Source organism: Amaranthus tricolor, chromosome 10 (assembly GCF_026212465.1).
Source record: "Amaranthus tricolor cultivar Red isolate AtriRed21 chromosome 10, ASM2621246v1, whole genome shotgun sequence".
Lineage (NCBI taxonomy): Eukaryota > Viridiplantae > Streptophyta > Magnoliopsida > Caryophyllales > Amaranthaceae > Amaranthus > Amaranthus tricolor.
Genome location: NC_080056.1, coordinates 46,159 through 61,056, shown reverse-complemented (window position 1 = coordinate 61,056; position 14,898 = coordinate 46,159). Strand labels below are relative to the sequence as shown.

At 35.4% G+C, this 14,898-nt stretch overlaps 3 protein-coding genes across 3 annotated transcripts; all 3 read right to left on the bottom strand.

Moving 5' to 3' along the window:
* Positions 1–5,162: 5,162 nt before the first annotated feature.
* Positions 5,163–9,863, bottom strand: LOC130825085 (ethylene-responsive transcription factor RAP2-13-like). The gene is made up of 2 exons (XM_057690124.1): positions 9,417–9,863; positions 5,163–9,103 (listed from the first exon to the last, which is right to left on the bottom strand). Exon 2 carries the CDS (start codon positions 6,526–6,528, stop codon positions 5,317–5,319), a length of 1,212 nt encoding a protein of 403 aa, XP_057546107.1. The 5' UTR covers positions 6,529–9,103; positions 9,417–9,863; the 3' UTR covers positions 5,163–5,316.
* Positions 9,864–12,108: 2,245 nt separating this feature from the next.
* LOC130825880 (uncharacterized) lies at positions 12,109–13,159 on the bottom strand. Its single transcript, XM_057691331.1, has 4 exons — positions 12,879–13,159; positions 12,775–12,799; positions 12,490–12,593; positions 12,109–12,360 (listed from the first exon to the last, which is right to left on the bottom strand). Exons 1-4 carry the CDS (start codon positions 13,157–13,159, stop codon positions 12,270–12,272), a joined length of 501 nt encoding a protein of 166 aa, XP_057547314.1. The 3' UTR covers positions 12,109–12,269.
* A 419-nt stretch (positions 13,160–13,578) lies between these two features.
* On the bottom strand, positions 13,579–14,898 carry LOC130825879 (zinc finger BED domain-containing protein RICESLEEPER 3-like). Its single transcript, XM_057691329.1, has 4 exons — positions 14,850–14,898; positions 14,012–14,776; positions 13,758–13,865; positions 13,579–13,679 (listed from the first exon to the last, which is right to left on the bottom strand). The coding sequence occupies exons 1-4, from the start codon at positions 14,896–14,898 to the stop codon at positions 13,579–13,581; spliced, it is 1,023 nt and encodes a 340-aa protein (XP_057547312.1).

The window sequence follows — 14,898 nt, the reverse complement described above, 5'->3', positions numbered from 1 at the left end:
TGTCACGTCTTCTAACTCCTTGCCTATTGCTGAACATAGTTTTGCATTACCTCCATTGGAGTTGAGATAGGCTTGCAGTTAAGCATTCCGTACTTATCCAAAAGATCTTGGGCATATTTCTGTTGGTAGAGAAATATCCCATCATTGGTTCGCTCCTTCTAGACTAAGAAAATGATTCAATTCTCCAAGTTCTTTCATCTGAAATCGAACTGAGAGATTTGCTTTTGTCTGTTGGTTCTCCCAATCATCATCTCTAGTAACGATGAGATCATCAACATGGACAAGAACTATCGCCAACTTTTCATCTTGAGCTTTCACAAACAAACTTGAATCAGCTGGTGCAACCGAGTAACCACTTTGTAGCAAGAATTCTGCTATTTTTCCATACCATGCTCGTGGTTTTTGCTTCAAACCGTAAAGCGCCTTTTTCAGCTTGTACACATAGTTTGGATGAGATTGACTCTCGAACCCTTTAGGTTGATCCATGTAGATATCTCTATCCAGTTCACCATGTAAGAATGCGTTCTTAACATCCATTTGCCAAAGCTTCTAAGAGTGATTAGCCACAAGTGCTAGTAAAACACGCACTGTAGTAATCTTTGCCACTGGACTAAATGTTTCATCATAGTCCAACCCATATTGCTGAGAAAATCCTCGAGCTACCAGTCGTGCCTTGTACCTTTCAATGGAGCCATTGGGTTTATCTTCACCTTGTACACCCATTTACAGTAAATAGGTTGAACTTCCTTGGGTGTTGGTACTAACTCCCAAGTTTGATTCTGGTGTAGAGCATGAATTTTCTCCTCCATGGCTTTCCTTTTGCTTCGAGTTGTTTCATCATAGCTAGTTGGCTCTTTGACATCTTCAACCATTGCAGAATTAACATATTTCAGATTAGGCTTTCGAGATCTGATCAATCTACGTAGGACTAGACGAGGTTCTTCTTCTTCAAGATCTTTTACTTGACTTTGCCTTTCTTCTTCAGGACTTCTATGATGTGCTCCCGTCTTCCATGGACTTTTCTCTTTTGCTTTTGGTGAAGTTTGTGAACTTTCACCTTCTAGATCACCATCTTGAGTAAACTGATCCTCTATTTTCTCTAGAAGCTTTTCCTTGATCTCCTTTGAGTCTGGCAATAATATAGCTTGTGGTGACCACCAAGATGATGCTTCATCAAACACCACATTTCTTGACACATGACACTTATTTGTAGTTGGATAACAACATTTCCAACCTTTCCTTTGATCATCACATCCCAAAAAGATACATCTGATCGCCTTCTTGTCAAATTTGTTGCATAGGTGCTCAAGAACGAACACATAGCATACACATCCCAAAACTCGAAAATGGCTCACTACTGGCTTAATCTTCCACAACTTCTCGTACAGGGTGACAAACTCTAGCCTCGCTTGTGGTAGCCTGTTTTTCACATGTGTTGCTATTTTCATGCATTCGACCCAAAAACGTGGTGGCACGTTTTTCGCATGTAGCATGCTTCTACATGTCTCTGCTAAGTGTCGATTCTTTCTCTCTGCTACTCCATTTTGTTATGGAGTATTTGGACAAGTGAGCTGGCGTCGTATTTTGCAATCTTGCAAATACTTAGAGAATTCAGTTGATGTATATACTCCCCCATTGTCTGTCCTTAAACATTGCACTTTTTTTACCAACTTCTTTTTCCACTGCTTTCTTGAATTGCTGGAACTTGTTGAATGCTTCTGATTTCTCCTTCATAAAGTCTACCTAGACATATTTAGAATAATCATCTATGAAGGTGATCATATATCGTAGGCCACTTATTGAATGTTGCTTGACCGGCCCAAATACGTCTGAGTGAATAAGTACTAAAGGTGCCTGAGACTTAAACTTTGAGTCTTCATATGGAAGCTGGTGTGCTTTACCGAATTGACATTCGGCACAATTTATATCTTCCTCGACATCCAATTCAGGAAGACCCTTGACCATTGATTTCTTCATCATCACTTTTAGCTTAGTATAGCTCACGTGACCCAAGCGTGTATGCCACAAGTCAGCTGTCTCATTCTTCCTTATCTTGTCTACATATGCTGTTTGAGCAGACATTACATAGACAGATTCCAAACGTTGTCCCTCTAATAACGGTGTTGAATTATCCTCTAAATTTTGGTACACCTTTACATCTCGAGGTCCAAAGAGCACATAGTTTCCTGAGATAGTCAGTTGTGATACTGACAATAAATTCTTTGTCATACCTGGAATATGGTAGACATTATCTAGCTGAACTTTCTTATTGCTAAATTGCGGAGTTACAACCGCTTTGCCAATATGAATAGTTGGCAATTCTGAGTTGTTTGCTGTAACAACAACTTGACCTTGCTTATACTTGGATATGCTCACAAACTTTTCTTTATTTCCAGTCATGTGATTCGAACAACCGTAGTCGATGATCCAATCATCCTTGTAATTAATCATCTTATCATTTTTTGTGGCAAATGCAATTTCCTTTGGCTCGGTGTTGTAGGTTGACACAACCATCATGTCGAAAGACTGTTCTTCCACATCTAGTTCACATTTTGTACTAGACTCTTCAACGGCATAGGAAGCTTAAAAATCCCATTCTTTTTCGCTTCGGCTTTCTGGCTCTACCGAAGTTGCAACATTCCCTTCTACTGACTTAGACCAACATTCTCGAGCATAATGTCCCATTTTACTACACTTGTAGCACACGACCTCTCGTCGTGTCCGAGTCTTATCTTTATTCTGATTTTCTTGTCGATGTCGAGTTCCCCCTTGATGGAAGCCTCTTTTTCCTCGTCCTTTCCGAAATCCTCCTGAACTTTGATTTGACTTGCCAGGTAATGGATTACTCGACCGACCAATCTTCTCACCACTCTTATTTGGATTTTTGTTTCTAAATAGAGCAGTCTCTTCATCTTTGACAGAAGCTTCGGAAATTTGATTATCTAGAGCTTCCTGATTAGCTAACACATTTTCAAACTCGATTAGAGTTGGTTGTGTAGCCCAACCTTGGATGGCCGTGATAAGACATTAAGACTCGGCTTCAAGCCTCGCACAATGATCCTTCGCATCCTAGTCTCCATGATCGGATTCTCTGGATCCAACTTTGTGATTTGCTCACACAAAGTCTTGACTTTAGTGAAATATTGGTTCACCGTCTATTTATTTTGTTGGATTGACATTAGCTCGTTCTCTAGCATCTGGAGTTAAGGATCATTCTTCTTGGAGAACAACCCTGACAATATGTCCCACGCCTCCTTGGGTGTCTTTGCATCCTTGATGCGATGCAACAACTCGTCTTCAACAATTGCAGCCAACACGTACATCGCCTTTCCGGCTTTAATCTTCAACTTGACTATTCTACATCGGTTGGTATCGTGGTATCACCACCACCGACTATACCCCAAAGGTCTTGACCCAACAAATAAAATTGCATACGTATGCTCCACGTAGTATAATTATTATTGTTGATTTTCTCAATATTACCAGATGTATTCGCAATATCCGTCATTTGTGACTTAGTTACGCCTCTCATGTAATAAGTAAGTTTGGTCTTTCACCAAAAACTTCAGAATCTCAAATTGCACACAGATGAATTTCAATGTGATCACTTGATCACTCGGGTAGCCAAAATTATTTTGACTAATTTTTACCAATCCCTGACTAATAATTTACTAAAGTGAGTCTCACAATAGACCGTTTAGCTCTGATACCAATTGGAGAGAATTTCGGGGTATATTTATGTGGAAGGAGTAGTATTGAACAACTAATGCTTAAAGTAATAATAATATCCCTAGAAACATATAAGATTACAATATATATATTACCACTACATTGTAGTAGCTCACTTTTATTCTAACAATAACTCACTCTAAAATATAGATCTCACTTTTGCTTTACCACTCAAGAATGTTATAGTGAGATAATGAAAATGCAAGTGATGAACACCCTATTTATACTACTATAAATGCTCCAAAATTCAACAAAAGTTGGCAAGTAATTAAAGCTCTTACACTTAGCTTAATTGGAAGGGGGTGATAAGAGTAGATTTTACCACCCTTGGTTGTAAATTTTTGACTAATTTATACATTAATATAAAAAAAGTGATTGATGACTTTATTTAATAATGGACTTGGCTCTTAAGAGCTCAAAATCTGAAATCAAACTCAGTCATTAGTAGTGAGAACATGAACTGATAAACTAATTGCATAATATACTTTGAATTGATAGCAAGTAATGATAAAAGTTTAAAGGATTATAGTTAGATACAACTGAAAAATAATACTCTAAATTTTGCATACATAAGGATGTAGGATCAAATCTAAGTCTAAAATTTTTTAAAAATTATCATACTTAAAACTATTTTTATTTTTACCATCTAAATCTATAAAATTTAAAATTTACAAAAATTAAAATCTCACAATAGAGTTGGATCAAATAAAGTTAGACAAGGTCTTAGAAATTAATATATGGATGATTATATATGGAAAATTTTTGAAATTAATATATTTTTTAAAAAAGGAATGAGTATATAAATAGTAAGGAGAGAATAGAAACAACAAGATACTTCTTCATTCCATTGAAATTGTAACATTACACAAATTTAGATGAAAGCTTTTAAAAACAAATATTGCAATCAAAATAGGAAGAAGAGAATATTTTTTTATTTGAAAAAGAGCTTTTTGACTTAATGAGGCATGGCTCATGCTGTTGAATGAATAAGTTCCCACCAGCTCCATCTATATTCCAGACAAATCTCAATCCTCCCTCATTGAACAATCAACTGTAGACTATAGTATTAGAACTGAATAAACCAACTACTTCAACAGAAAACTGCAAGATACATCCCCTCGTTTTCATTTAGACTTGCGTCTGTCTGCCATGCCCATTGCCCATTCATGCCAGTCTTAGTAAGCTCAGCTCTATTAATTAGCCCCTAATCTTATTATTCCTTGTTTTCCAACACTAACAATCTTGTATTGCTTTATTATATTATTGCATATTTTTTTAAAAAATGAGCAAAAACATAATAGTAACAAGGAACTTTCTACGGACTTGCAACTATATTATACAACTCTACACAACTATAATTAAAAGGAAACCTCCATAACCAAAAGGAAAAACCCAACAAATATATATCTTTCAATTCTAAAGCTTATAGATAGATGGAGAAATCTCGTTTCATAAGAATCGTAATAATTATGCTACAAATCCATGTTTATGTGAAAACACGTATAACTATCAAAGAAAGAAAAACACAAGTTATTTGACTCAAAATAAGACACAGAATTTATAAATTTTTTTTGAATAAAATTGTGTTCATGTAGTATCAGAAAGCAGAAGAGCATCCCAGATGGAATCAATGTCTAAGGAAGGCATTCTACTTAACTGGACTGCATCAAGACTCGGATCTGATGAAGCTTCAGTAAGGCTTCTTTTGTTAATCTCAATCATCTGAGAGCTTCCAATCATTTTACCCTCCAACTCAAATTGCCATTCTTTCCTCATCGAAACTAGGCTGGACGATCTGCTTGCAGTCGAATTAGGATCCGACATGTTATTTGTTAGCAAGGATGACGGTGGAATAAGATCCCCTGTTTTTTTCAGGGAATTCAATCCATTTTGTTCAGATATGGTTTTCAACTTTGCTTCAAGAAGGGCAGCTGTAGCTCCATTTAAGGAATTAGTCTTGAGTAGATGCTTCTGATCTGGGAAATTTAGATGCGCATATTCTCCTCTCAACATATAAGCAGCAGTATCATAAGCAAAAGCAGCATCCTCTGCTGTGTCAAATGTCCCAAGCCACACCCTTGTTCTGTTTCTTGGTAATCTGATCTCAGCTACCCACTTTCCCCAGTGCCTTTGTCGTACTCCCCTATACAACTTTCCCGATGCTGCTGATGAAGAAGATCCTGTAGGCGATGAGCTCTTGTGAGAGTGGAGCAAGTTCTGCAGCTTTCTTCCAGTGGATTTCTTCATTGGCCGAGTCTTAGTAGGACTCAGTCTAAATTCATTACTCCCAACTTTTAATGAATAGTCCTCGCTCATTCTTAACCATTGATCCCGACCATCTGGAAGGTATTGATTATGGCCACACTGTAGCAAGGGATCAGCTAGAAAAGCATGAGTAGAGCGGCCAAGTGGTTCGGACAAGGTTAAGCCAGAAAGGTTGGTAGGAGTAGCAGCAGCAGAATCAGGGGATGTTTGACTAAGCGGATCAGTAAGTGCAGAAGACTTGAAAAAATTAACAAAAGTAGAGGCTCTTGGAAATGTAAAATCAAGGCCAGAACTAGTAACAGTTGCAGTATTGTGGTCTAGGATCAAATTATGTTTTGTGTATTCACAAGTGGGTTCAAATTGGTTACAACCTACTATCTGTGTAAAGGATAATGAATTGAAGTCATTTGTACAAGAATTGGATTCACTATCACCACCCAAGAGATGAGACTTGGATACAATTTCATCTAAAGCAAAGTGAGGTGGCATCTTTGTTTGCATGGAGTTTTCCAACTCTAAACAGCGATCCTCCATGCAGCAGCAAAGGAGGTTGTATATATTCACAAGAATAAGAATTTCAAAGAGAAAATAAAGAAAAGCAAGGAAAGTATAAGCAAGCAAGCAACTTGTATTAGATAAGACAAGAATCAGTTAAGAAGCAATTATTAAAATTCAAAGAGAGGAAAGGGTTTATATATGAGTTAGATCTAATTAATGAATAAAGATTAAAGAGGGAGTGAAGGCAGAAAAGCAGATGGACTCTTGGACGAAGTCGTGCCAGCCATATTCCATGTCCCCATCTATGACCAATAAGAAAGTGACAACTCATTTCTTATTAGCTTACTTGTCCTTGTATGTTAAGCTGATGGGAGCATATATACTAGTATTCTTTATCCAAGAACCTCAGACCATAGCTACCTTTTATTTACATTCATAATCATGCCAATAACTGAAGTATTTAATTGTCCCTTTTTCCTCCTATATTTAGCCACCATGTGAGTTTCCATAACATCCACATGTCATATTGTCATCTCATTCCACTTTTCATCACTTCATTTTATTCATCCTTTTTATTTTACTAGGTTGAATACAACATTAAGCAACCATAAAGTTGATGAATTTACCCCCAAGGGTCAGGGTCCTTTAATTTTCATTTTTCAATTATAAATGTTATTCCCCACCAATTAATTATAGCTTACTCCAGCATAACAGCTAAAAGTATCATTAAAAAATAGCAAAAATAATTTTATATGTAATCACTACTTATCGACATATTAGGAAGCAAAACAAGGAGGATTGTTAATATTATCACTGAAAACTATTATTAGGTTAGGACTTATTAGAAGTGATTATATTATTAGTAAATAAAATAAAGGAAATTTGCTCAACAAGCATGACCAAATAATGAACAGCTTTTGCAGATAAGAATAGTTAATTAATATGATTACCCTTAATAGGCTCAATTAAGACATTAAGTTATTCCTTAATTAGGCTGTCCCAACTCCTAATGGCATCAGAGGTGTCTCTTGAGATGAGTGGTGAGACAAATATTAAAACCAAGATAAGTTATAAAAACAAAGGGGGAAAGTAAGTTAAATACCAAGGAGGTTTCCAAATTTGGTCCCAATCCCATAATGATTGGAATTGACAGTTAAGACACTCTGATGTTGAGTTTGCAGTAAGTATACTCCTCCTCCTCCTCCTCCTAAAGCCAAAGCCACTTCTCTCACCCACTAACTCACCATTTCTTCAGGGAATTATTAATGAAAAAGAAAAAGAAATACTCTCAGTAGTATTCCCTTCTCCTAAATTCGACTGTTCGTTCATGGGGCATGAAGAAACAAGAAAATAGCGTTTTTGTTAATTGCACCAAAACCAGCTTATGCAAAGAAAATCATTTGATCAAATAATTGTGTTATATACAACATTATAACTCAAAAAGATGGTATGCGGTTTAGAATGTTTAGCCAACCTATATAAGTATCATGGATTTGCAAGTGAACATGTAAATAATAAGCAGATGCTTACATTTTGTTTTGTCATATTCTAATATGCAAGAAACTAGGGATAAATAAATGAGTACCCCATGCAAAAAATACCTAGATAAGTAAATCCCACTATTATCCATCTGCTGTAAATAATCTCTACTATTGATTATTTCTAAATAATCCAACCTTTGTATATTATTTGATGACAGCATCCCTTTTTATATTTTAACATGCTATTGTAGGTACCTATCAGCCGTTACACTCACTTCTTCCCCCTTATGCTTTTTCGTTGTTCTAACTTTACTCCTCTTGAGTGGTAGGTGTCTTTAATAGCTGGTTAAAATGTGAAAAGATGTTGTCAGCAAATAATACACAAAGATTGGATTATTTAGAAATAATCATAAGTAGAATTATTCATATCAGATGGACAATAGGTGGAATTATTTTAAACAAAATTTCCCAAAATAAATGAGTGGATGAAATAAAAACAAGAAGAATAATTTAAAAAGATAAAAAAAAAAGTAAGAGGTGTCACAGTATTGACCAATCAACAACTCCGACCTTGTGTACATGGAATTTGACCAACAATAGTTGATAAAGCTCTAATAAGAACAACCAACTGGAGTATACAGAAACAAAAATACTCTTCAACAGTAGTGGAAAACAGTTCATTTAATTTAATATAAAATCAACACACAAAAGGCGTCGTGTTTGATAGTGGAGAGGAGAACCGGAGATTGGAGAAGACCGCGAGTGTTTTCTCGTTCCTATTCCTATTCCTATTCCTGTTCAACAGCCCACAGGCCAGACGTACGTACTGTCATTTGTCAATTGCTCTTCTCAATAGAAGTAGTTTTAGTTGAAATGAAAACCGAGTTGTTGTAACTTGTACCTGCTCCATCTCCTCAGGCTCAAACCAATTGTCTACTACGCAACTTGATATACGTAATCCTTGACTTGACTGACTATTACGTTGCTTCATCCTCCATTTGTAAGCAAAACACAATTACTACTCACAACATTGTGTGGACATACAATGCATCCGTACGTCGGTCCTTCATTTCATTATTCAATAACTCAAACCCTATTTCAATGTGTTACACCATTTTCATTCCTATATCCTGAATTACAATATTCTTCCATATTACACTTTTGCTCCATTTCCAACAAATAAAACTTCTAATATATTATTTGGGAACAAGTATTTCATTTTAAATTATAGATTTCAATTATGAAATCATAAATGAAGAATTTGAGAATGATAAGGTTTGAATAGTCATTCTCAAATTCTCAACTTTAACTACTTTAAAAACAATGGTGGAATTTGATCCAAATCCAAATTTGAAAATTTTTAATTTGCCAAACAATAAATTTGAGCCAATTCCAAATTTCAAAATGAAATCATGATTTCCAAACATGACATAAAAAATTTACCTCTACTAAAAAAAGTTCAATTTCCCATAAATTGTCTTGTAGCTGCTACCGAACTTAAAAAATTACAATCCAACATGCCAGAGACGTAATTCCAAAAGAAATCGGCTACATGAATCGATCTATCAGTTCCAATAGTCATCCATATCAATACAATTTTACAAATTACAATACATAGCTAAAAGTATACTCCTAATACTGATAGTAAGGGCTGGGCCTGGGCCACCTCAAGTTTGTTAGCCATCATGGGCTCACTAGTCATTAGTCTCACTACTCCAGTACTCCTACATGATAACATCATTAACGAATTTTTGAAAAAGCTGAGCGAAAAAAAAAATGAATTGAATAACCGAAAAATCAAACTATTTCAAAAACTGAGCGTGAAACTTCCAGACCTAAGGTTTAGGGCTGTTCGCAGTTAGTAACTGCGAACAGGTCAAAAAAGACAAAATAGCTGTTCGCAGTTACTAACTGCGAACAGAAAAAAAAAAAAAAATTTTTTTTTTTAGGTCAAATAGTTGTTCGCAGTTACTAACTGCGAACAGCTATTTTGTCTTTTTGCTGTTCGCAGTTAGTAACTGCGAACAGCTATTTTGTCTTTTTTGACCTGTTCGCAGTTAGTAACTGCGAACAGCCCCAAACCTTAGTTTGATTTTTCGGTTATTCAATTCATTTTTTTTTTCGCTCAGCTTTTTCAAAAATTCATCATTAACTCACACATAAAGGGGGATAGGAACAGGATATAACACGCCTCCAATCCAAAATTCCAAACTCACAAACAACTCCTTCCAGTTCCTATCAAACAGGAGAACTACTAATTCAAACCAGTAAACCAGACTCAATTTAATAATTTCATCCCAAATCAATCTTATATAACAAAAATTAGATTACTTTTGACCCAAATGAACTAAATATATTGATTTCACCTAATCTCTTAAATACATTAGAATAAGATTAGTCCAAATATAATCATTAAACCCATTTAAAAATAAAACTTACAAAAAAATTGAACAAAAATTTTTTAAAAAAAGAAGATAAACTATTACTATAATAATTTTCAAGAAAATTAAGAAATATTTTGAAATGTTAATAATTAAGATTTTTAAAAAAAAAATTTTAAGTAAGTCATACAAGGGTTGAAATAGATTCGGTTAGAAGAACCTATTTAATAAATCAACATTTTAATCCAATTAGTATTAACACAAACTAAAACCCAACCCTAGGAGCTCTAGCGAGCAGCGAGTCACAGATGGTTTCTTCCGGCCTTCCGGGGCGTATGCCAGTGCTCAGTAGGCAGTAGATAGCATTCAAGTGTGCTGATTTCACAATTGCACTTTCAAGCACTGATGTCTGATCTCCACGCTCATAAGACCAAGGCAATAATTGATGACTGATATTGGATACAATAAGAAATAAAATCAGTGCGTACCAGCATTTTCAAGGTTCAACAACTATAATCACAGATTCTCAAATCTCAATTGAACTTCTTGTCACCTCTGGACGAATATCCAAGAGTAAATACAAACAAATGAACAATAATAGCCCAAGGAGAAAATAAGGGAATGGTCAAACTAATGAGAGAAAGAAACAAAGGAACAGGATATTAGCTATAAGGGGTGTGGAAGGATTGGGTGAAATGTGTATTTGAGTGATGTAAGAAACACAAAAAATCTACACACTTCAGTCAATGTGGCCTACTTTCACACAATTGAGAAGATGGGAAGCATTTCTTAACTTCACTTGAAGACAACAAGATAAAGATACTAAAGTTAATTTGCTCGCCACTCTCAATAATAACCCTCACGAGGGTCTACCCAATACATCACACAACCATAATATGCCTCCCAAAAAAACCCTAAATAAATCTCCATAAGATTCTAGCATGAAACAATAGTCAATCACTGCAGGACCCACACCAAAACTGATCCACATAAAGGTTCTCCTAATGTTAAAAATTACAGAAAGCAACTTGGCGTAGACACATAGCTAATTTCTAGTCCTGAGTTAACTATAAGCCAGTATGCAAGCCTACTTTATCACAGAGGTAACTAGAAAAAGAAAGACAAAATTTACAGTAAGTTTGAATTGGGGAAGGGAATTGGAAGGAGAAATTTCTTTGCATCTTAAACAAAACGAATTCTTCCAAAATTGGAAAAATTTGAAAGGAAGACACACTTATGTCTCCTCCCCTCCCCTTTCCTTCTTTTCCTTCCAAAAATGTTATCCAAACATAATGTTAACGTAGTATTGTTGACATACTTGAAGCCTAACCAATCTGATAACTAGGCTCACAAACTGGATATGCTAGAAGTTCACATCATTCCCGACACAAAAGCATGACAACTAGCCTAAAGAAGAACAAGTTTATCCCCATCACTCTGTCTACGTACTTGCCTAATCCCAAAATTAAAAGGTTTACATTTTCAAATATAAGTGTTAGCCGGTTAGTGGTTAAAATTTCATATTCATGCACTAACAAAAGTTTCTTTTGATTAGCAGCTCTTTATATAATGCCTAGGTTAAGTAATCTAGAGCTGCTTCCTTTACCAATCAATTGAGCTTTACAAAGCATGTTGAAGTAATGCGCTATATTTGAGAACATAGACAACAAGAAGAATGCATATGAAGATAGCATCCAAAACATCACTATAAGAGTGTACAATTAGCAAGACAATTAGGTAAGAAAGAAAAGATATAAGGTAAAACAGAAGTGAAATGAAGAACCTTATGGGTCAATATTCAAGATTCAGGTACACAGATGACATGACAATAAACAGAGGAAAAGCAGTAGGTACTACTAATTTGTTTTTATTCCGGGAATATTAGTAATAAAAAAAAGAGGAGGAAATAGAGGCATCATTTCTTGGTGCTGGTACCTCCACCACCACTAGCTTGGCCTGAACCGGCAGCTTTCTTAGCCGCCTTCTCTTGTAGTGCCTTTCCATCCCTACATACATAAATTGATAAATAATTCATTAATTTTTTCAAAAAACAAAGTATGAAAGGATGGAGGGAAGTTGGAAGAAATGTAATGGTGAAAATGAAAAATGAAAAAAAGGGGCAGTATTGGGAAAACCTTTCTCGGCGTTGCTCAGGGGTTAAGCCATCATCTTTCTTGGCACCCTTCTTGCCATTGCGAGCTTGAGCTCTTTCCCGATCCTTCTCTCTCTGATTACCACGTTGGATTAATTAAGGCAACGCACTTTAAATGGCAAATGGAGTATCAATTAAATCAGAGCAGATCGATTGATAAATTAAAAATAAAACTAAATTAGGGTTTTCCTTTTCTTATAGTTATGTATTGAAAGGCAGACAAAAAGAAAACAAAAGAAAAACAGAAATAAAAATTCAAAAGGATATGAGTCATTGTTATGAAATCGAAGAACCTGGAAGGCAAAGAAAGGTAAAGCTTAGAAAGATGAAATAAAAAGAGGAATAGAAGGGGGCAGAGGAAAGGAACCTTACCCACCTGTCCTGAAGCCTAATTGGCTGTAACAATTGATAATAATAATAATAATAATAATAATAATAATAATAAGAAGAAGAAGAAGAAGAAGAAGAAGAGGAGGAATTCTTTCTTCTTTTTCTTCTTCGAGCTCTATATTTGACTTTCCCTTTTTTCTTCTTTTCCTTGTTTGTTGCTGAATCCTAAGGACCGAGGAAGTGAGGATAATTGTTAGCGTATAAGAAGGGATGCAAACGGGGTGGGGTGGGGCGGGTATTGGCATTACCATCCCCATTCCCATCTATTAATGCAATCTTCATCCTCATTCTCGCGGCGGGTATAATTTTTTTCTCCGTCTCCGTTCCGATGGGTTTGTACCTAATACCATCCCCGCCCCATCACCCATCTAGGTATCCATCCCCGTCTAATACCTATTTTATCCGCCCCACCACCCATTAAATTTCCGCTTAATACCCATCTGTGCCACATATTTATATTCAATTATTTGGTCCTTAAAACCCATAAAACATATCCAAACTCCAAAGTCTCAAACAAAAACACATCCAAAGTCTCAAACAATTACATATCCAAAGTCTCAATTCAAACAAGCACATATCCGAAGTCTCAAACAAATACATAACCAAACTCTCAAACAAATATACATGTCTAAAATAAATGTATTTCAAGTTTCAACATCAACTCAAAATCATCTAAAGTAAATCAATCCAGAATAATCTCATCACTATCAAATTTCATTTCGCATTCTTCTTCCAACTCTCCAACAATTTTAGCAAAATTCTTGTCCTTGAATTCTCCAAAATCTGCAAATACAAATGTTTTTATAACCAAAATTTATCAATGCATAAAAATTACACAATATTGATAGGATTAATGCTTACTTTTGAGGGCAGCCCAAATCCAATTTTGAGAACACATTAAAGCTTCAACGGCTTGAGGTAGTAGTCGACTACGATAAGGATCAAGAACTCTACCACTTGTGCTAAAAGCTGATTCGGATAGAACCGTAGAAATAGGAATACTCAAAATATCCCGTGCTACTTGTTGAAGAACGGGATATGTGCTTCCATTTGTTTTCCACCAATTTAGAATATCAAAATTATCTTCAAGTGGTATGTTAGCATTTTCCAAATACTTGTCCAAATACGATTTTTCATAAGTTTGATTTTGTCTCGCTCTAGAAATTGTGCAAACTCTTCCATATCAACATCATCACAAGAACTCCCACCACTTGCTAAATTGGAAGGTAGTTGCCTCTTACTTTGAGTATTCTCACTCCTAGACTCATATTCATCAACTAATCTCCTTAATAGATTGCTAATTCTACTAACCTCTCTATCATACTCATATTTATCAAATAACTTTGCAAAATAAAATCGAATAAGAGCCATTTTATACCTAGGATCAAGTATAGTTGCAACTCCCATCAAACCATTCATACTATCCCAATATTTCTTATATTTCTCTAACATTACTTTCGCCATCTTCACAACATAATCATATGGAGATGAAAGCCAAGTAGATAAAGTAATTTTAAGTTTGCAAATTTTAGAAAAGCAAATATTAGCCGTAGGAGTTTTTGAGGCAGAGAAATCAAGGGTAAGTTTAGCAAACACTTCCAATAACTCACATATTTTCCCAAGTTTTTCCCAATCTTCAGGAGTTGGTGGGTTTTTGTATAGTTTATCTCGACCACTTAAAACAGCAAACACTTCCTCATAATTAATAGCAACACAAAGCATTTCATATGTTGAATTCCAACGAATTTTACAATCAAGGGTTAATTTCCTTTTGTAACCGGAGGCTAATTGATTAGCTACACCTTCAAACTTTTGCACTCTCTTATCAGAACCAGTCCAGAACACAACACTTTCCTTTATTCGATTAACTCCATCATACACTACAACATTTAACCCCATCTTGAACATTTAGATTAAGTATATGAGCACATCAACGCATATGTAAGAACTCACCATCCAAAAGTAGAGAACCATATGGGAAAGAGTCCTTTATGATGTCCAT

What these genes read in the sequence shown, in the direction of transcription:
- LOC130825085 (XM_057690124.1), bottom strand. Translation starts at nt 6,528, where the DNA reads ATGGAGGATCGCTGTTTAGAGTTGGAAAACTCCATGCAAACAAAGATG.
- LOC130825880 (XM_057691331.1), bottom strand. Translation starts at nt 13,159, where the DNA reads ATGGGAATGGGGATGGTAATGCCAATACCCGCCCCACCCCACCCCGTT. An exon ending in TTAGGCTTCAGGACAGGTGG is followed by an intron (nt 12,800 to 12,878) that starts GTAAGGTTCCTT and finishes TTTGCCTTCCAG; the next exon opens with GTTCTTCGATTTCATAACAA. An exon ending in TCGATTTCATAACAATGACT is followed by an intron (nt 12,594 to 12,774) that starts CATATCCTTTTG and finishes TAATTAATCCAA; the next exon opens with CGTGGTAATCAGAGAGAGAA.
- LOC130825879 (XM_057691329.1), bottom strand. Translation starts at nt 14,898, where the DNA reads ATGGACATCATAAAGGACTCTTTCCCATATGGTTCTCTACTTTTGGAT. An exon ending in TGGTTCTCTACTTTTGGATG is followed by an intron (nt 14,777 to 14,849) that starts GTGAGTTCTTAC and finishes TAAATGTTGTAG; the next exon opens with TGTATGATGGAGTTAATCGA. An exon ending in GATTTGGGCTGCCCTCAAAA is followed by an intron (nt 13,680 to 13,757) that starts GTAAGCATTAAT and finishes TTGTATTTGCAG; the next exon opens with ATTTTGGAGAATTCAAGGAC.